Source organism: Babylonia areolata, chromosome 20, assembly GCF_041734735.1.
Source record: "Babylonia areolata isolate BAREFJ2019XMU chromosome 20, ASM4173473v1, whole genome shotgun sequence".
NCBI lineage: Eukaryota > Metazoa > Mollusca > Gastropoda > Neogastropoda > Buccinidae > Babylonia > Babylonia areolata.
In genome coordinates, this window is record NC_134895.1 from 10,555,643 (window position 1) to 10,576,610 (window position 20,968).

Below are 20,968 nucleotides of genomic sequence, written 5' to 3' on the forward strand. Positions count from 1 at the left end.
GTCAAGGCAAAGTTATCTTCATATTCAAGACGCGGGGTGCCTGCTGGCAGCTAACCCATCGTCTATAAAAAAAATTTTAAAAAATTTTAATCCTGATGATTCCCTTCTACGTATGTTTTACTTCCCACCACACCACAGTTCAGAGCATTGTTGAGGGAGTGCTATCTGCAGTGGGTAGTCGCTATGGCAGGTAGTAAGGGTAAATTGCCTTCGGGTTTGTAGACCCGCAGGTAGGCCCTTGTCTTCCTGAATACTGTATATTGGTTACCCTCAGGCAGTTTACCTTGACTCAGGCAGACTGCCAGGAACACATTCACCTGCAAGCACAATGGTCTCTTGAAGACGACCCCTGACGATACGTTAACTCCATTGACATAGCACAGCCTGTCCTGACTGAGCGGTGTGATGACAGCATGATGTGTTGTGTGTGTGTGTGGACAGGACCTGTACCCAGCATTCTGTATCCACCATGGGGGGCCTGACGACCGCCTGCCCACAGCCAGCACCTGCATGAACCTGCTGAAGCTGCCGGAGTTCAAGGATGAGAAGACGCTGCGCACCAAGCTGCTGTACGCCATCGAGTCTGGCGCCGGCTTTGAGCTGAGCTAGGCCCCCTGCCCCTCTGTTTGTCTGCTGCCCCTTGCATTGTTTGGGGATATACATAGCTGCCATCAGGAAGAGGGAGAGAGGATGGATGAATGTGTGTGTGTGTGGTGTAGCAATATGTGTGAACATTGCAGTGTGTGCGTGTGTGTGGTGTAAACAGTGTATGTGGATAGGTAGCAGTGTGTGTATGGACATAGCAGTGCATGCATTTGTTTGGTGTTGCAGTGTGTGTGTATGTGAAAGGGTAATGGTGTGTTAATGTATGATTGGGTATAGTTCATTGCAGCAGTGTCATAATGATGATGATGCATGCATATGCACTGCTAGTGTGTTGGCCATCAGGAGGGGGAGTGAAAAACTCCTGTCAGTAACTGTCAAGAGATAGTAACCAGAAGATGGTGTGGCCTCTGTGATAATCTTTTCCTTCATGTGCTGTGTCTTGGGCACAAATGGAGTCTGGCAGAGCCCGTCCCTCTCTGACTTGACCATGGCATTGCACAGCACCAGATGGAAATACACTCCTTCATGTTTCAACAGCAGTACCACCTCCATCCCTTCTCCTGCCCTTCCCAGTTTATTAATCTGTTACGGAAGTGAAGCATTGTCAAGCATGGTTCTCACCAGCAGTTCAGAGGATGTAGGATGGTTAGCACACAGCTGAGTTGGAAGGCTGGTCAGTAGTGGGCGGAGAGGGAGGGAGTTTCAGGGTGGTGACAGACAAAAATGTATCAGCTGGTTTTCTTGGTCTTTGGCCTTTTTTGTGTGTGTGTGTAAACTTTAGAACAAGACATTTTGCAATGCGTTCCTTCTGAGACTTCCGAGGTGCACACATCTCTCTATCCATGGCATGAGGGGGTGCACAGAGTTAAACTCTCGCTGCATTTGGACTTTGCATACTGCCCAACTGGAATGCTTCCACTTTCCAACTGTTGGGGGGTGGGGGGGTTGTGGTTACACATGTAATAAATTTACCACTGTGCATGATTGGATGTATGACGGGTTTTCACTATGATCCCCTTTCCTTTGTGGCTGGGCGTATGCTTTTCTCAGTTTGTGTGTGTGTGTCAGAAGAAAGTTGACACAGATAAAACTTTATTAAAAGCCACTGATTGTGGTTTGTCACTGTGTGGAACAGTGGTTATATGTCTGTGTAATTTCTTCTTATTCTCCATCCCGTCCCTATGTTTGGAATCTGGCTGATAGATGGATGTGTCCATTCTTGCCATGTGTCTTCAGAGACAGACCTGTCAGAGCAGCTAACACATTGACCCCCACACTGTCATGCTGTGTCTGTCCTGTGGAAGGACCAGACTGTTAGGGCAGGTACCACCTTGACCACACAGTCACGCTGTGTCTGTCCTGTGGAAGGACCAGACTGTTAGGGCAGGTACCACCTTGACCACACACTGTCATTTTGTGTCTGTCCTGTGGAAGGACCAGACTGTTAGGGCAGGTACCACCTTGACCACACACTGTCATGCTGTCTGCCCTGTGCCCACCTGTGGAAGGACCAGACTGTTAGGGCAGGTACCACCTTGACCACACACTGTCATGCTGTGTCTGCCCTGTGCCCACCTGTGGAAGGGCCAGACTGTTAGGGCAGGTACCACCTTGACCACACACTGTCATGCTGTGTCTGCCCTGTGCCCACTTGTGGAAGGGCCAGACTGTTAGGGCAGGTACCACCTTGACCACACAGTCACGCTGTGTCTGTCCTGTGGAAGGACCAGACTGTTAGGGCAGGTACCACCTTGACCACACACTGTCATTTTGTGTCTGTCCTGTGGAAGGACCAGACTGTTAGGGCAGGTACCACCTTGACCACACACTGTCATGCTGTCTGCCCTGTGCCCACCTGTGGAAGGGCCAGACTGTTAGGGCAGGTACCACCTTGACCACACAGTCACGCTGTGTCTGTCCTGTGGAAGGGCCAGACTGTTAGGGCAGGTACCACCTTGAAGGACCAGACTGTCAGGGCAGGTACCACCTTGACCACACACTGTCATGCTATGTCTGCCCTGTGGAAGGACCAGACTGTCAGGGCAGGTACCACCTTGACCACACACTGTCATGCTGTGTCTGCCCTGTGGAAGGACCAGACTGTCAGGGCAGGTACCACCTTGACCACACACTGTCATGCTGTGTCTGCCCTGTGCCCACCTGTGGAAGGGCCAGACTGTTAGGGCAGGTACCACCTTGACCACACACTGTCATGCTGTGTCTGCCCTGTGCCCACCTGTGGAAGGGCCAGACTGTTAGGGCAGGTACCACCTTGACCACACACTGTCATGCTGTGTCTGCCCTGTGCCCACTTGTGGAAGGGCCAGACTGTTAGGGCAGGTACCACCTTGACCACACACTGTCATGCTGTGTCTGCCCTGTGCCCACCTGTGGAAGGGCCAGACTGTTAGGGCAGGTACCACCTTGACCACACACTGTCACGCTGTGGAAGGACCAGCTGTCAGGGCAGGTACCACCTTGACCACACAGTCACGCTGTGTCTGTCCTGTGGAAGGGCCAGACTGTTAGGGCAGGTACCACCTTGACCACACACTGTCATGCTGTGTCTGTCCTGTGGAAGGGCCAGACTGTTAGGGCAGGTACCACCTTGACCACACACTGTCACGCTGTGTCTGTCCTGTGCCCACCTGTGGAAGGACCAGCTGTCAGCGCAGGTGTTGTATTGTACTACTCTTTTCGTCACAACAGATTTTTCTGTGTAAAATTTGGCCTGCTCTCCCAAGGGAGAGCAAGTCGCTACACTGAAAGCGCCTCCCATTTTTTAGAATTTTTTTCTGCCTGCAATTTTTTCATTTGTTTTCCTATTGATGTGGATTTTTCTACAGAATTTTGCCAGGGACAACCCTTTCGCTGCCATGGGTTCTTTTATGTGGGCTAGGTGCATGTTGCACACAGGACTTCAGTATATCATCTTATCTGAATGACTAGCGTCCAGACCACCACTTCAGGTCTAGTGGAGGTGGTCAGGGGGTTTGCGGGGGGGGGAGCAATTACTGGCAACTATGTTACTCAAACCAGTGTGCTCAGATTCTCTGACTTCCTAGGCATGACACATTACCGCTAGGCCAACACTCCACCACATACACCTTTACCACACACTGTCATTCTGTGTTTGTCCTGCGGCCACCTCTGGAAGACCAGACTGTCCGTGAGGGAGGGGCAGTGGCCCTGTGGGAAGAACATGTCTGGTTCACCTTGCAGTGAATTAACTTTGAGTCAGTGAGAAGAAGAAGAATGGGAAGCACATTACCAAGCAACAAGGGCATTTTCATTATCTTGTTAAGACATTTAGCATTTTCCATTTGTTCTTTCTCGTTCATAACTAGTTCTCTATCAATCATCCCACCACCTCTTCCCATCACCCCACTCTCCACCCCCCAAACCCCACTGTGCACACACATTTACTACTCCCCACACCCCCTTCCACCCATCTAATATCACTTACCAGTGAAAAGACATCAAAACAAAAGAAAGGGCACTTGCATTCTGTGCTGGTTTGCAGCAAAACCTGAATTCTCTCTGGTTGTCAGCACCATCTTGTTGACTTGTGTGAAGCACTGCAACACACTGTGCAGGTTCTATTGTCTTTGTATCGTTGTTGATTTTGTTGTTGTTGTTGTCTGGGTTTTTTTCTGTTCCTGTACTTAATAGAGTTCAGGCACATCATCTTTCATTTCTGGTACACATTGTGTACCAGCCTCAAATGGGCAAACCTGCAGCCATGGCAATTTGATACTGCTGCTGATAGAAGTCGCTGGACACAAAGATATTCTTAGGAGACCGCCGCCAGCGCCTTGCAGCTGCTGGAGATGGGCGACACAGAGCTGTGTATGCCCCTGCCATGTCTGCTGGTGCTCCATGTCCCACCTTCAACCACATGTGTGCTTTGGAGTTTGGGCTACAAAGCCATGTGGGTGTCCACCGATTATAGCACCAGACATCGTCTTGGTTCCCGATGGACAACTGTGATATGATTAGTTGCTTATGAATGAGCCACTGTTAGTGTCCTTGTGCAAAGGATAAAGCAGATTGTTTTGAATCGTAGATCTACCTAAGTCGTTGATCATTACAATTATGAACATGTTGGGCTTATACCAGAGAGTGAGTTTGAGTTATGATGGTGGTGGTGGTGTTTTTGCTTTTTGTGTGTCTGTAATTTTCAGTTGTTTTTATCTACTGACACACAGGTTTGACTCTGTCTGCACTGGACCATGCAGCAAATCTTTTAGCTTTTAATAAATCTTGCTCCAGTTTAGCACATGGATCAGCACTTGTGTATTTCCCTTGTTCCCATAAGGTAGAGCTTACCAAAAGGGAAACGTTTCTGTTCTGCTGATAGTTCAGTTCCCTGGATCACTTACTGATGGTCACTATGCTGGATTTTTTTTTTTTTTTTTTTTTTTTTTTTTTGTACCCCAGTTTCACCCTTCATTCTTTTTCTTTTTAATACCTTTTGGAACATCTTTTTCTGCCCTGCTAAAGGATTGATATCTGACATTGCATTGGTGTGTGTATGTTGTGTCTGCAGTTACACCTTTTTTTCTTTTTTTTTTTAAGGGTTATTGATATCTGCATTTTTTTCTCTCTCTTTCTCTTTATAATGCTTATCACTGACTTCACATCGGAACTTATATGTTGTGTTTTCTGTTATCTCTTCATTGTCATAAATTGTATTTTGTTTTACCTTCAATTTTGGTACACACTATTGGTTTAAAAAAAAAAAAAAAAAAAAAAAAAGGGCCCCATGGCAGAACTGGTTTGGTGATGGACTTAGCATCCAGTGATCGGGTTCGAAGACCTGTTTCAGCATGGTGTTTTGCCTTTGGGAAAGGCGTTTCACTCATTTTCCTTACACCATCCAAGTGTGCATGGGTTGGAGAAGATTAAAATGGCAGAAAGAAGAGGACTGGGCCCCCACCTTCCTGATTCTGTGTCGATGGCTAAACAATGAAAATGAATTCACTGGGTTAAAGACCTTTAACCTTTTAACTGGTAAGAACCAGTGAACGAAGAAAATGGGTTCAGTGACAGGAATGGTGTAAGTGATGGTGGTGTATGGTTTTGCTTTTTTTTTTTCTTTTTCTTTTTTTAATGTTTTACGCAAAACTAGAGTAGGCTCACTAGGCCTGACGAGTGTGCAGGGTTTATGTGTAGATCAGGCTTTTTTTTGCTTTTTTGGGGGGGGGCTTTTTTTTCTACATAGCAGAACATCATGAGATGTGGTGTAGTTTATATATATATATATATGGACCAGTCTGCATGCTTTGACTTGTCCTTGGAACTGAAACTGAAGGAAAACAGGAGCTGGGGAAACGAGAGAATGCAAACTGCATGGAGGTTCACTATGAATGGCAGACTGACATTGTGTCCCAACTATTGGTTCACAACTCCCACTCCACCACCTTCCCTTTGATGGTGTCCAGTTTGAACTGGGGTGTACTGTGCTGGTTTTATTTATTTGTTTTTGTTGCTGTTGCTTTGTTGTTGTTGGTTCGCTAGTGCATGCATGTACTTTTTGCTCATGCGTCTGGTTCTTGCGTGTATCTGATTTTATTATGACTCTCTCTCTCTCCCCTTCCATCTCTCTCTTCCTTTAATGGGGAAGGGAACGAGGTTGGAAGATTAAAGATCACAGATGTAAATTGTCACAAACTTGACTGAACTGAAATAAATTTGTTATAAATACTGACAGAGATGGGTGGCAGTGTTTCTGTGTGTGTGTGTGTGTGTGATGTTTTTGTCCTCTGGACCTCTTCAGTGACAGCCGAGCAGTTGTGATGATGATGATGACAGTTGCGTAGTTGCTTTCGTTTTCTCTGCATAGGCGGATAGTAGTTTGCACAGGACAGGAATGTCAGACCCCTGCCGGAGGCTGCACTAGTTGGGTCACGGTAAGTATGTTATTTAAACATAATTTTAGATAGAAAATTTCCTTTTACATGCATTCAAATTAGGACGGCATCCAGGAGCTCTAAGCATTAACAAAAGTACACACAAACATGTATCAGTATTCCCCATTCTCTCTCACACACACACACACACAACTCGATCATCGACAGAAAAACATTAACACTATTCCCCCTTATCCTCCTCAAACACCACACACACAATCATTGACAGAAAAACATGTAACACGGTACCGTAGAATCTCTTTCATGCATATACACACATATTCACTGATGCTTCAGGAATTCTCAGCCCCACAGTCAAGTACATTTTCATTTTCTTTATTTGCAAAAGTAGAAAAATGTTAGTAAAGACCCTCACTCATAAAAAGCTGAATGAAAAATGAGAGCAAAAATGCAGCATGAAAAAGCACCAAAAGAAGTGTTAATACAATAAAAATAATAATAATTAAAACTAAAAGCTGATTGAGAGAGACAGTAATTTTATCATCCAATTTCTTGTGGGACATTTTCAGTAACAAGATAACACAGTATTTGAGCATTCAAAAAGATAAGCTTGAGCACATAAACTTGAGCATGGGTTTAATTAATTCATGATCAACTGTTTCTCTTGTTAAATTAGCAGCTTCTGTTTCCTGAAGTCCATGAAAAGATTTTCTTTAATTGTACTGTTTTATTTCAAACATTTATCACAGATCCCATCCTCTGTCTACCCTGTGTCTCCCAGCTCACCACACAACTACCAAGCCCTTTCTCTCATACCTCTTTATTTATTGGGGTATTTTTGTTGTTTTTTTAATGATAACGTTCAAATGTGAAAATTCTTTAACCCCTTGACTGCTGCTGATGAATATGCACATCACTGATGGGCATTTGCCCGAGACTGGACAGGGGTTACAGGTCAGGATGTCAGCCACCATTCTATATCTGGACTTCTTCCTTTTGGGACTGCTTTTTTTCCCCAGCAAAATCAACTGCCCCATTATTATGTAGCTGCTCAACAGGACTGAATTCAAGACAGACAATTGGATACAAAAGTACCACCCGTCAAAATATCAAAAGTAATAAATAGTAAAGAGTGGTATCTCTCTCCTTTCACAAGGTACACAATTTCAAGTCAGTGCTGCTTACGCTACCAATTCAGCTAGCACACAAAGTAATGTTTCTGATTTGAGTCTCCTAAAACTGTTCACTTCAGCACAAAGCACAACTCACTTCCTTTTAATTTTGATTCCTTCCAGTCCTCTGATATTCTCAAGAAAATTTGTAAGATCTTAGAAATCCTGACATATATATTAAAACAACCTGAAAATTGTTTCAAAAATGCTACAAACCCTGTGACATGCCCAAACCTTGATATGTATACCATTACTCATTCATAAATATGTCTGTAAGATAGTTATTTAAAAGAGCTCCATTTTAGAAAATAAATTGTAAAGTGGGACAGTGTTGGCTTGTTTTGAACACACAGCTGAAGATTTGGAGAAACATCACATGTACACAATAGCAAAGTAAACAAAATGATTTTGATAAATATTGTGTGCAGATGATGGCAAAGGAAAAACAAGCTTGACAAACATTGGGTGCACATGACAGCAAAGTAAACAAAATGATTTTGATGAACATTGTATGCACATGACAGCATTATCAGCCAGATTATTTTTAATGAACATTGTGTACTCATCAGCATGACGGTTTTGATGAACATTGTATGCAAATGACAGCATAGTCAGCATGATTTTGATGAACATTGTATGCATGAACATTTTATGCAAATGACAGCATAGTCAGCCTGATGATTTTGATTTATATTGTATGCACATGATAGCATTGTCAGCATTACAGGATACATCCTGGAAAAAAAACAAACTGTAATGACAAACAAGTAAGTCACATCCTGCTCAGAAGAGATCGACCAGACAACAGTGATGATACTGCATAGTATTCAACAAAGTATTCTGATACCCACTGCAAATATCAGGGCTGACGACCACAGTTCTTGTACAACCAGCGAAATGAAACCCTCATGTTGTCAATCTTCATTTGTACCTGGCAAAGCTTTCTGCTACGAAGCCCCTCTTGCAAGCTCAAACATGCTGAGGTTCTAAAGATTCAACACATGCAAAACTGGTAACAGTTTACAAGATGTCTCGCGTTAGCGCTAATGAAACCAGTCAATTATTGCCAAGCACAGCATTTTCACTAAAAAAAAAAAAAAAGCAGTCTGAAAGAAAGCACATGCTCCAAATGAACTCACTTTCCTGCATCAATGAGATAGTCCCCTCATGTCGTTCATAATCTGACCTTTCAGCCATCAACGAACTTCTCCATCTTCATGGTAAATTCTGTGCAAACATGATAGACAAGAGCAGATAAAACAAAATGTCACTACATCCTACCAAGACCAGTCATCATCAGTGTTTCACTTAAAATCATCCATCTATGGCAACTGATTGAATGTAGAATTATCAAATAAAAGGAAAAAAAAGTGTAATGTAAGATTCTAAAGAGGCGTTAATTTGTCTTTATCTCTACATCTCTTAAATATGTGTATGCATGTTTCTGTATCCTTATGTCTCTGTGTATCAATATTTCTGTATGTGTCTGTCTCTACATGTTTCTGTTCAAGCCTCTTAATGTGTTTGTCTGAGGAACTTACTGATTTAACATATTGCATAGACATATTGCATAACATACTGCATAAACACAGAGCTAACTTTTAAGACGTTGCATCTGAATGAACTGATACATGTTCATGTCTGCATGTGTTTATGTCTCTGTACATGTGTTTATAGTGTCTATATACAGAATGTCTGTACGTCTTTGTGTCTGAAGTGTCTATTTACAGTGTCTGTACATGTCTTTGTAGTGTCTTTGTACAGAATGTCTGTACATGTCTTTGTAGTGTCTTTGTACAGAATGTCTGTACATGTCTTTGTAGTGTCTATGTACAGAATGTCTGTACTTGTCTTTATAGTGTCTATGTACAGAATGTCTGTACTTGTCTTTGTAGTGTCTATTTACAGAATTTCTGTACATGTCTTTGTAGTGTCTATGTACAGAATGTCTGTACATGTCTTTGTAGTGTCTATGTACAGAATGTCTGTACATGTCTTTGTAGTGTCTTTGTACAGAATGTCTGTATTTGTCTTTGTAGTGTCTATGTACAGAATGTCTGTACATGTCTAAATATCTGTAGCGTCCATGTCTGCACATACGTATATGTCTCAATGGCACCTATGCATAGAATGTCTCTACATGTCTTTGAGTCTGTAGCATCTATGTACAGAATGTCCATACATATCTTTTTGTCAGCAGCATCTATGTCTCTGCACATGCATATATATTTACACGTTCTCTATGGTACCTATGCACAGAACGTCTGCACATGTCTATGTTGGTGCATACATCTACACCTCTGTAGCACCTCCATGTCTGTGAGACAGTGCTAACCCCTCTAAGCCCTTTCAAGCCAGAGTTGACCGGTGTAGCAACCTGTTTGTCCCCCCACCCCCGCCGCTGATTTCCACCCCCGGGGTCAAAATCCACCTAGCTCAGACTGCGCAGATTGTGCTGGCCGCAGTGGCAGGGGGGCGCCTTGGAGCCGAACTGACGACAGCACGGCCAGTACCGATGCTGGGAGGCGGAGCTAGAGAACGCCTGAGCCGTTCTGGCATGCAGCTCACTTGCAGCTTTCGGGTGGTACTGGCAGAGGGAGCTGAGTGCATCCTCCGCGCTTGTGAACGCCTGTCTGCAGTTGCCACACTCGTGTGTCGCTGTCCGCGACATGGTGAACCGGCCACGCTTGATCCCGGGGCGAGGCAGGGAGCGCTGGCTGTCACGTTCACGCTGCGCCTGCTCCAGCTGCCGCTCCAGGTCCCGGATCTGGTCGTCCCTGGCGGCAATCTGGTGGGCATGGCAACGGGATGGTTCACACACATGTGTCGAATAATATGTTGTGTATAATGTGTTTTGTAAAACGCCTAAAGCAGTATCGTGAATAGAGTGCTATTCAGTATTGAAAAGTAGTAGTAGTATCATTATTATTATTATTATTATTATTATTATCAATATCATTATTATTACAATTTCAATGGGTCTCCTAATCCCCTTCTGTATCCCAAACAAGTTCTTCCTTTATATATATATATATATGTATGTATGTATGTATGTATGTGTATATATATATATATATATATATATGTATGTATGTATGTATGTATGTGTATATATATATATATATATATATATATATATATATATATATATATATATGTATGTATGTATGTGTATATATATATATATATATATATATATATATATATATATATATATGTATGTATGTACGTATGTATGTATGTATGTATGTATATATATATATATATATATATATGTATGTATGTATGTATGTATGTATGTATGTGTATATATATATATATATATATATATATATATATATATATATATATATATATATATATATATATATATATATATATATAATCCCCCCTATGTATACAGAGAAGTGACACAGACAAGGTTTCAAAACAGTGCAAACTAAGATCCCATCACTATCCCTCACATAAACAATAAAACATGAAAGATAACACTTCTTCTACAAAAAAAAAAAAAAATGCTTCTTTATCTATCCAATGTGATTGTCAGCACCGCTACTGTCCAAAAATGGAGTGATGACCTGGTAGTGTAACATGTCTGCCTAGGAAGCAACAGAATCTGAGCACACTGGTTCGAATCCCACACTCATCAGTACTGTCTCCCCCTTCCCCTAGACCTTGAGTGGTGGTCTGGATGCTAGTCATTCAGACAATAAACTGAGATCCAGACTGTAGCTTGTGCTTACTGCACATAAAAAGAAAGAACCCACGGCAACAGAAGGGCTGTCCCTGGCAAAATTTAGTAGATAAATCCACTATGACAGGAAAACAAATGTACTTGAAACGTTTAAAAGGCAGGAAAAAAAGGGGGGTTGGGGTGGCGCTACGCTGTAACCACACACACTCTCCCTGCAGACAGTAGCCTGAATTTCACATAGAGAAATCTGTTGTGACAAAGAGTAATACAATCCAATCCTACCCAATACAATACAGTCCAATCCAATCTAATCCAATATGATACAATACAGTCCAATACAATACAATACAGCCCAGTCCAATCGAATCCAATATAATCTAATACAACACAGTCTAATACAATACAATATAATACAGTCTAATACAATACAATACAGTCCAATACAATACGTCCAGTACAATACAGTCCAATCCAACCTAATCCAATCCAATCAAACACAGTCCAATTCAATCTAATCCAATCCAATAGTCTAATTCAATAGTGTAATCCAATCCAATACAGTCCAATCTAATCCAATCCAACATAGTCCAGCCCAGTCTAATCCAAGCCAATACAATACAGTCCAATACAATACAGCCCAATACAACCCGATCCAATACAACCCAATCCAATCCAACCCAATACAGCCCAATACAATCCAATACAGTCCAATATAATCCAGTACAATGCAGCCCAATATAATCCAGTACAATACAGCCCAATACAATCCAATCCAATACAGCCCAATACAATCCAGCCCAATACAACCCAACCCAATACAGCCCAATACAATCCAATCCAATACAGCCCAACCAATCCAATACAGCCCAATACAATCCAATCCAATACAGCCCAATACAATCCAATCCAATACAGCCCAACCCAATACAGCCCAATACAATCCAACCCAATACAGCCCAATACAATCCAATACAACCCAATCCAATACAGCCCAATACAATCCAATACAACCCAATCCAATACAGCCCAATACAATCCAACCCAATACAGCCCAATACAATCCAACCCAATACAATCCAATACAATCCAACCCAATACAGCCCAATACAATCCAACCCAATACAATCCAATCCAATACAGCCCAATACAATCCAACCCAATACAGCCCAATACAATCCAATCCAATACAACCCAATACAATCCAACCCAATTCAACCCAATCTAATACAGCCCAATACAACCCAATCCAATACAGCCCAATACAATACAACCCAATCCAAAACAATCCAGTCCGACCCAATACCTCATCCCTCATCCTGGCCAGGGACCGGTCCTTCTCCCTATTCGCCTCCTGCACAGCGTGGACCTCGGACAGCAGAGCGTGGTTCAACAGCTCAGCCCGCCTGCTCCTCTGCTGCTCCTCAAACCACGCTATCTGGCACTGCCCCAAGGCCTGGATCAGCACCTCGCACTTCTCCTCCGCAGGCAGGGTGGCCGACGCCAGCACCCGCTGGTCGCTCCAGACGGCAGTGGCAGCGGCGCCAGTGTAACCGCTGGTGACCTCCCCTTGTCCTTCCTCCTCCCCTTCCACCTCCACCTGCCTCCTCCACAGTTGTGACGGATGCCCCGCTCTCCCTCCATCCTCCATCTCGGGGGGAACCCCCACCCGCATTCTGAAGTCGGAAGGCACAATCTGGCCGTAGAGCGGTTGTGGCGGAACTGATCCCGCACTGCGGCCATTCTCCAAGGCCTCATCGCCCTGTGTGTCTCGTAACTGGCTCTCTTGCGGGGTGGAGGTCTGCTGCTGGCGATGACGCAGCTCGTAGGTGTCAATCAGGGCGTAGGCCTGCTGTAGTCGCAGTGCCATCTCTTCACGGCTGATGCCGACATAGTCGACCCCTGCAGAAGCATGAGGGGGCGCTGTGGTGGGTCTGGGGATGGTGGGAGGGGTGACTGTGAAGGCTCCGCCTGTCTGAGCCCACATCGGATCCCTGGAAAGATGAACAACAGTGATTGTGGTTAAAGATACTGTAAGATCCTCCACCTCTCTCTCTCACACACGCACACATACACACACCTAAGTGGAGTAGTTGAGTGGTGGCATCGTCTTCACTGGTGTCCCAACGGCATCAGCGGAAGTCAAGGGATAAATGATATGTAACAGGTACTATAAGATTTGAACTTGTAAACATGCACATAATACATGTTTGCAGTGCATCCAAAAGACACATACACCAATGCGTGTAAGAACTGACGCATGAAGACACACACACACACACACACACACACACGCATCGCTTGAAACTATCCAGCCTTGCAGACTGAATGAAGAGCTTTCAAATCAATATGAGATAACTGCACACAAACGTGCCCCAAATCCTAGCAGTGAAAGGGTAAATTGTACAGGAAATATAAGACCAGAAGAACAACACAATTTGTTTGGTCAGACTCTGCAGAAAACAAACATTCCGTTCAAGATGGCAGAACCAGAGAACTGCCATTTAACACACTCTCTCTCTCTCTCTCTCTGTCTCTCTCACATACACACACACACACATGCACACACACACACACACACACACACACACACACACACACACACACTTGATTCCTCTTATGACATATGCAGTGTGCTAAGAAAGAAAGAAAATGACTGAGAATGTCAAAAAAAAAAGTCAAGAGCTCATTATGAAGTTTAGGCATTTTTGTTGTTGTTGAAGTTTAGGCATTTTTGTTGTTGTTGTTTTTTGGTGTGTGTGTGTGTGTGTGTGTGTGTGTGTGTGTGTGTGTGTGTGTGTGTGTGTGTGTAAACATCTATGCTGTGGTCATAAATACACATTCAACTATACAAGCATACTTCAGGCAAATGACAAGAATATCTTATTCTTGCTGATTTATGACCGAGCTATGTTCACTTCATGACAGCACAGATTGATTTACTGATTAAAGACATGTCTTCCGTTGTTGATAATGCTGATTCTTGCTGATTAATAATGTGTTTTCAGTTTACTATAACACTCATCATGGCTAATCAAAAACAAATAAATAAACAAAATATTAAGTCTAATCACTGTACAACACTCCCATATCAGTCACTGACATTTAACCTGGAAACGGTTTTAAATCTATCACAACTGAGGCCAGCATCAATAATAAGTCACTGTCAGGTTACATTTTATTTATTCATCTATCTATCTATCTATCTGTTGCTGACCGTTCTTGTTCAGATTTCGTCTGAAAATCCTGGTGCTTTCCAACTCCTGAAGTTCAAGGAAACATTGGTGACAACTGGGTGTGAACAATACTTGTCTCTAGGCTAGTCAATGGCTTAATCTTTTCTCTCTCTCTCTCTCAGCACACACTTCATCACAACTGATGCGTGTTTCATACAGGTCTACATTTACACAGAACCTTATTTTTCAAATGCTGAGTCCAGAAAAATCTATCACACCAACACTTACACAGAAACTATTTGAATTGCTGAGTCCAGGAAGATGTATCAGAACCTATTCCAGTTGCTGAGTCAAAAAAAATAAAAATTAAAAAATTAAAAAATCTGTACCTGCTAACGAAGCATTATGACTTGTCTGACATGGATCACATGATCAACAATGACACTTATGACAGGTCTGCATGATGTGAGACCTTCATAACTACTTAACCTCCTGGTTTGATAAGAAAACAGTTCATGTGATTGATTTCTTCTTCTTCTTTTTTTTCTTTCTTTTTTTTCCTCACCATTGATGACTTCCGTGAGTGTGAACTGGCATTCGAATAGCATGGTTTTTAATAAGTGACTAGCAGGTTACTGACATCAAAAATGGTTTTTAATAAGTGACTAGCAGGTTACTGACATCAAAAATGAAATGACTGATTGTTGCAACATTCAATGTTCAGTTTTGATTAATAACTTATCCTCTCTCTCACACACACACACACACACACACACACACACACACACACACACACACTTGTTTCTCTCTCTCTCTCTCTCTCTCTCTCTCTCCTATTTTTTCTTCTTTTTTTTCCTTCTTTTTAATTCTTTTTTTTTTTTCATTGATGGCTTGATGTAAAAAAGCAATTGTTGCTTATTCAATTTACCATCATGAAATAAAATCTTGACTTCACTTCACACACACACACACAGAGAGAGAGAGAGAGAGAGAGAGAGAGAGAGAGAGAGAGAGAGAGAGAGACAAATATACATGTAAACTTTGTAAAACACGCAGTACTCTCCCCTCAAGCCCACACCCCTACCCCAGGGAGGTGAGTGGAGGACAAAGAAAGGGGGGTGGGGGGGGTAACTGATATGAACTGATTCATCATGGGTACAGATGGTTGTATCAGAACTGATATGAACTGATTTATCATTCATCAGCATGCTTGCTTATACTGGTATGCTGCAAAACTGGGAAGGCAATGTCTAGTCATTTACTTCCTTTTCTGATGCAATGTGTAAGTAACAGGTATGGACACAATTTTCCTCAAGACTCTATCTGGCTCTCTTTGCTGAAGGCTCTCTTTGCTGAAGGCATTATAAAATGTGTAAAATCTCTCTCTCTCTCTCTCTCTCTCTCTCTCTCTCCCTCTCTCTGCACCCACCCCACCCCCCTCCTCTCAGTCTATCTCTTGTTCATGTGATTTTTAAAACTGATGATGTTTTTTGGGAGAAGAGGGGGTTGTTTTTGTTTTAAGTTTGTCTCCTTTGAATGCCACATAATTTCTGGCACTACTGTCAGCCTTCATCTTTTCAGTTTGTTTCAAGGATGCATCAAAGGCTGTAGAATGATCTGTATAATGCTACACCCTATCTGCAGGAGGAGAAAAAAAAAGAGTAGGTGAAGGGATGGGGGGTGGGGGTGGGGGGTAGTAGATCTCTGTCATGAGCTATGGACTGTACACATCATTTCTGGTGCAGCATTCAGCTTCAGTCTTTGTCAAAGAGAGCTATGGTACTGTGACTGTGTGACCATTCGTTCCAGAAATCACACCAACTGTTTCAAACAGCCGGTAATGATAAATCTAAGCAACAGCTTTTGTGAGAGTGATAATGAATTCTTATTGATCCTGTGATTTTTGGTAGGGCCCACAGTTAGTTAGCATTGTGTATTCTTTAGTAAAATCATGTTGATCCTTCGATTTTTTTCCCCCCTTCTTTTTTTTCTTTTTCCACATTTGTGTAATTTGTGTTTTGACACTTTTTGTTTATTGAAAATTGATATATTTTCTTGTCTATGAATGTCCCTCCTGTGGCAGCTGGGGGGAGGTGAAATTAACAATTCTTTTCTTGTCTTTTCATTTTTCTCTGGTTTTGTTGCTCAAAATTATCACAAGGATCTACAGAGGCTGCCATACTATGACAAGGGAGACAAAAATAAAGCAGACGGTCGACAAGGAAGGAATACATGTCTGACCTGTACAATACTGCGCAGAACAAGAATAATGCGCAGTACAGCACAGCCGACACGAGCACGCGACACCAACCAACCCATGTTCATGCGAAAACTGTATTACACCCCATGGACATGGTTAGGCCACTTCTACAAGCTGGTAGTTGTAGTGGTGGTGGTAGTAGTGGCAGTGGTAGTATCATTGTTGTTATTATTATTATTACTGTTGTGGTTATCATTATTATTGTTATTATCATTATTATTATTATTATTACTATTATTGATATTGTTATTGTTGCTGCCATTATTTATTTATTTGATTATTCATCTATGTTATAAACTCTCCTTGATTTTGGGGCTTATTTACTATTGTAACCTACTTGTTTATATTTGAAGGTCGTTTTACATGTTTTTAGTAATTTTTTATAACGAGTGAGAAATGGAGGCTGATGGCGGACGCATGGATATCTGATGCAGCTGAGACTGTGTGCTTCTGAGTGTATGCAAATCAGCTGAATGGCTTATGCATGTCTATATTTGTACTATATAGAATTTAACTGTGTGCCACCACACCAAACATCTCCATTTAAGGACAATAAATTATCTTGTGATCTTGACACTGTCTCCCTGCTTGGCTTAGTGTGACATGGAGTGACAGTGCACAATTCCAGTCAATGTCTCAGTGATGACCAGTTTTCAATAACAACTGCATGTGCTTTGACATCAGCAGTATGGTTAGGACTTTTAAGTCAGCAGTCTGTTTAGGTTAGAGACAGACAGACAGACAGACACAGAGAGAGGGGGTGTGGGGGGGGAGGGGAGGAAGGGAGTGAGAGATATGTAAGGGTGAGCAACCCCAAACAAGAAAACGAGACATGACTTTGCAGTCATATATACAGAGAGAGACTCTTTTAACAATTCTACCATATATATGTCTTATATGTATGTATACATATATATACATATATAAATACAAATTATGTTTAGATATATAAACAGTAAACAAAAATGTAAAAAAAGAAATAAAATGAATACAACCAAGTAAACAATTAGGTGAAATAAACAGAAACAGAATATTTCTAAAAGTTTTAAAAACAACATGGATTAGGAAACTATACACAGGAATGCCAAAATGGAAGAACACCATCCTTATAAACTGTCCAAAAATTAACTCATTGGATCTGTACGGCTCAAGAAAGTTTATGAATACTGACAGTAATGATTTCTGGAAAGAAACTTTACAAAAAAACAAGTAGAGTTAAAAGAAACACACGAGGTTGGACCACTCTTTTACAACAACAACTTTAAGATTGTTAACAACACAATTCACTTCAGAAACTGGACAAGCAAAAATATATTTCTGGTTAAAGATGTTGTTGATGAAAATGGGTGCTTCCTCAGTTACACATGTTTCACAGAAAATAATACAATATTCATGTAAATGATTTAGTGCATATGGGGTTGACTGGACAAAAAGTTATTTAATCACATATGAAATTCATCTTAACAACAAAACATGCAATGAAAAACTGAAAGCACTATACATAAATATCCCACATTAAGAAAGGCTCGGAAATATATCATAACATGCTCCATGATCCAGTTTCTAAATATGACATAAAATACTCTGTTAAGTGGGAGCAAAAATTAGATGTTATTGTCAACTTGGAAACTATACCGTGAAACATATATATATGTGTGTGTGTGTGTGTGTGTGTGTGTGTGTGTGTGTCTGTGGTTTCAAATTAGAATCTGTCATAAAATTTTAGTTACAGAGTTCTTTAAAAAATGAGTATTGTGATCAGTGACACATGTAATTTCTGTAAGAATGAGACAGACTCAGTACAACATTACTTATGGTTTTGCAGGTTCTCACAGTCATTTTGGAGGGATTAAGATAGCGTTTTAAAGGAAAGATGTGATAACTGCTCAAATGTTAAGTTAAACATAGAACTAGTGGCGTAGTGCTTTCTGGAAATGATAATATTGCAAAAACAGGTGAAATATTTAATCTCATTATTCTTTTAGCAAAATACTTCATCTACAGATGCAGAATAAATAAAATTTGACCATGTGTATGTCTTTTTTTTTTATAATGATTTTAGCATTATAAAGTATAAAGCTCACATCACAAGAGACTATTTCATTGTATAATTTTGGGCATAACATGTCACAAGAAAAGGATCATAATAAAGTAGAAAGATATGTACATTCAATGGAAATGTTAAACACGGTTTTTAATGGAAATTGGTGCCCATGTGTTAAACTTCTTGAAAACAATAACTCATAACAAATCATGGCAAAATACCAAAGTGTGCAATAGTTATACAGGTGTATTTGTAGGAATATGTGTGTGTATATCTAAGTGTATACATAAGGCATTATTATGTGATGGCCTAGAGGTAACGCATCCGCCTAGGAAGCGAGAGAATCTGAGGGTGCTGGTTCGAATCACGGCTCAGCCGCCGATATTTTCTCCCCCTCCATTAGACCCTGAGTGGTGGTCTGGACGCTAGTCATTCGGATGAGACGATAAACCGAGGTCCCGTGTGCAGCATGCACTTAGCGCACGTAAAAGAACCCACGGCAACAAAAGGGTTGTTCCTGGCAAAATTCTGTAGAAAAATCCACTTCGACAGGAAAAACAAATAAAACTGCACGCAGGAAAAAATACAAAAAAATGGGTGGCGCTGTAGTGTAGCGACGCGCTCTCCCTGGGGAGCGCAGCCCGAATTTCACACAGAGAAATCTGTTGTGATAAAAAGGAATACAAATACAAATATCATGACTGTGTAGTTTGGTGTACCAAGCCTTATTAGACTGCTGTTTAGATGGAGTAGGTTGTTACATACAAGGTCCCATGTGTTTAGTGGAAATCATAATAATTATGGTTCATGTTCTTTTCCTGTTGTGTTTGAGATATATTAAGTAAGCAATTCTATGCTGATGCTAAAAAATGCTTATCATTCATTATAATATTGCATTACTTTCAATATCTGATGACAGTGTTTTCACCTTGACCTTGAAAAAAAAGTGAATTAGAAAATGTTTGGGTTTTTTTTCCTAAATAAGAAGAAAAAAAAAGAAACCAACAAAATAATCCCCAATAAAATAATATGTACACATACCTTAAACAAAGAAATAGAATCTTCCACTCTTTTTTTTTTTCTTTCTTTTTTTTTTCACAACCGACTGTATTTGCCCTACCAGTGAAAACCAACCAGGATGTTGATTAGATCTTGACCTGAGTGTACACCCGTGACATGGTTTGGCAACATGCCAAGCCTCAAGCTCTCCTGACAGCTCACATTACAAGAGATTCTTTCTCTGTATAATTTTGTGCATGTCACAAAAATGGGACCACTCCTATCCAGGGAACAGAAGAAAAACACAACACTTTGGATAAAATCTTTTACAAATATGCATAACAAAATAAGAGACAGACTGTGTAGAATGAATGTACATATATTTAATATATACAAATATACACATTACTGTACATACACACACACACACACACACACACACACACACACACACACACACACACACACACACATCTTTATGTATTTACACATACACATCATTTTATTTTGACACATCTAACACTAACACACAAAAACACACACAATCTAAAAACACAAGCATCCCCACCCCCTTCACACAAAGAAACGTGTATGCACATATGTGTGTGTGTCTGTGTGGGTCTGTATGTTCATTTGTTTTGGTACAAGTCTAAAATTCATTAATTGTGTGTGTGTGTGTGTGTGGTGTCTTTGTCTGTGTGTCCATGTGTTCATTTGTTTTGGTACAAGTTTGAAATTCATTAATCGTGTGTGTGTGTGCGTGTGTGTGTGTGTGTGTGTGTTCATCAGCATGTGTGCACTGCCCACAGATTACTTCACAACTGGATTTTACAGTTGATTTGAGTAAGTAGCACGACCACTTTGTGACAGTTTCTGAGGAAGAAGTGTCAACGACATTTGTGGTCATGGAAATAACAAAGTAGACACAGCAAATTTGCACACATATACATGATTCGGGATTTATGAATAAAAGAAAAAAAAGTACGGTACTTACGTAGCTGCTAAAAAATGCGCTGTCTTGTGTTTTCGCTTCCAATCCACGTGTTGCTTCGTGCGAAACAAGTTGTCAACTAAATCTGCGTGGACTCACTTGGAACAGTGGCGAAGGCCATTGTCACGTGATGTCGACGTCATTTCGCAAAAAAAT

At 41.3% G+C, this 20,968-nt stretch overlaps 2 protein-coding genes across 5 annotated transcripts in view; one reads left to right on the forward strand and one right to left on the reverse strand.

Annotated features, from left to right (window-relative positions):
- LOC143295104 (ubiquitin-protein ligase E3C-like) overlaps window positions 1–6,310 on the forward strand; it is a 41,996-nt gene extending 35,686 nt beyond the window's left edge. Inside the window, exons 24-25 of one of the 4 annotated variants that reach the window (XR_013056989.1) lie at window positions 442–3,140; window positions 3,207–6,310. Coding sequence is in view for 1 of the 4 variants with exons in the window: in XM_076606667.1 (XP_076462782.1) it covers window positions 442–609 (168 nt within the window). In the remaining 3 variants the exon portion in view is untranslated. Of the gene's footprint in view, window positions 1–441 lie in introns of all 4 variants that reach the window. The other 3 variants (XR_013056988.1, XR_013056987.1, XM_076606667.1) reach the window with 3 other exon arrangements.
- Window positions 6,311–7,314: 1,004 nt separating this feature from the next.
- LOC143295108 (uncharacterized) lies at window positions 7,315–20,950 on the reverse strand. The gene is made up of 3 exons (XM_076606670.1): window positions 20,816–20,950; window positions 12,649–13,336; window positions 7,315–10,439 (listed from the first exon to the last, which is right to left on the reverse strand). Exons 2-3 carry the CDS (start codon window positions 13,327–13,329, stop codon window positions 10,083–10,085), a joined length of 1,038 nt encoding a protein of 345 aa, XP_076462785.1. The 5' UTR covers window positions 13,330–13,336; window positions 20,816–20,950; the 3' UTR covers window positions 7,315–10,082.
- Between the last annotated feature and the right edge of the window lie 18 nt (window positions 20,951–20,968).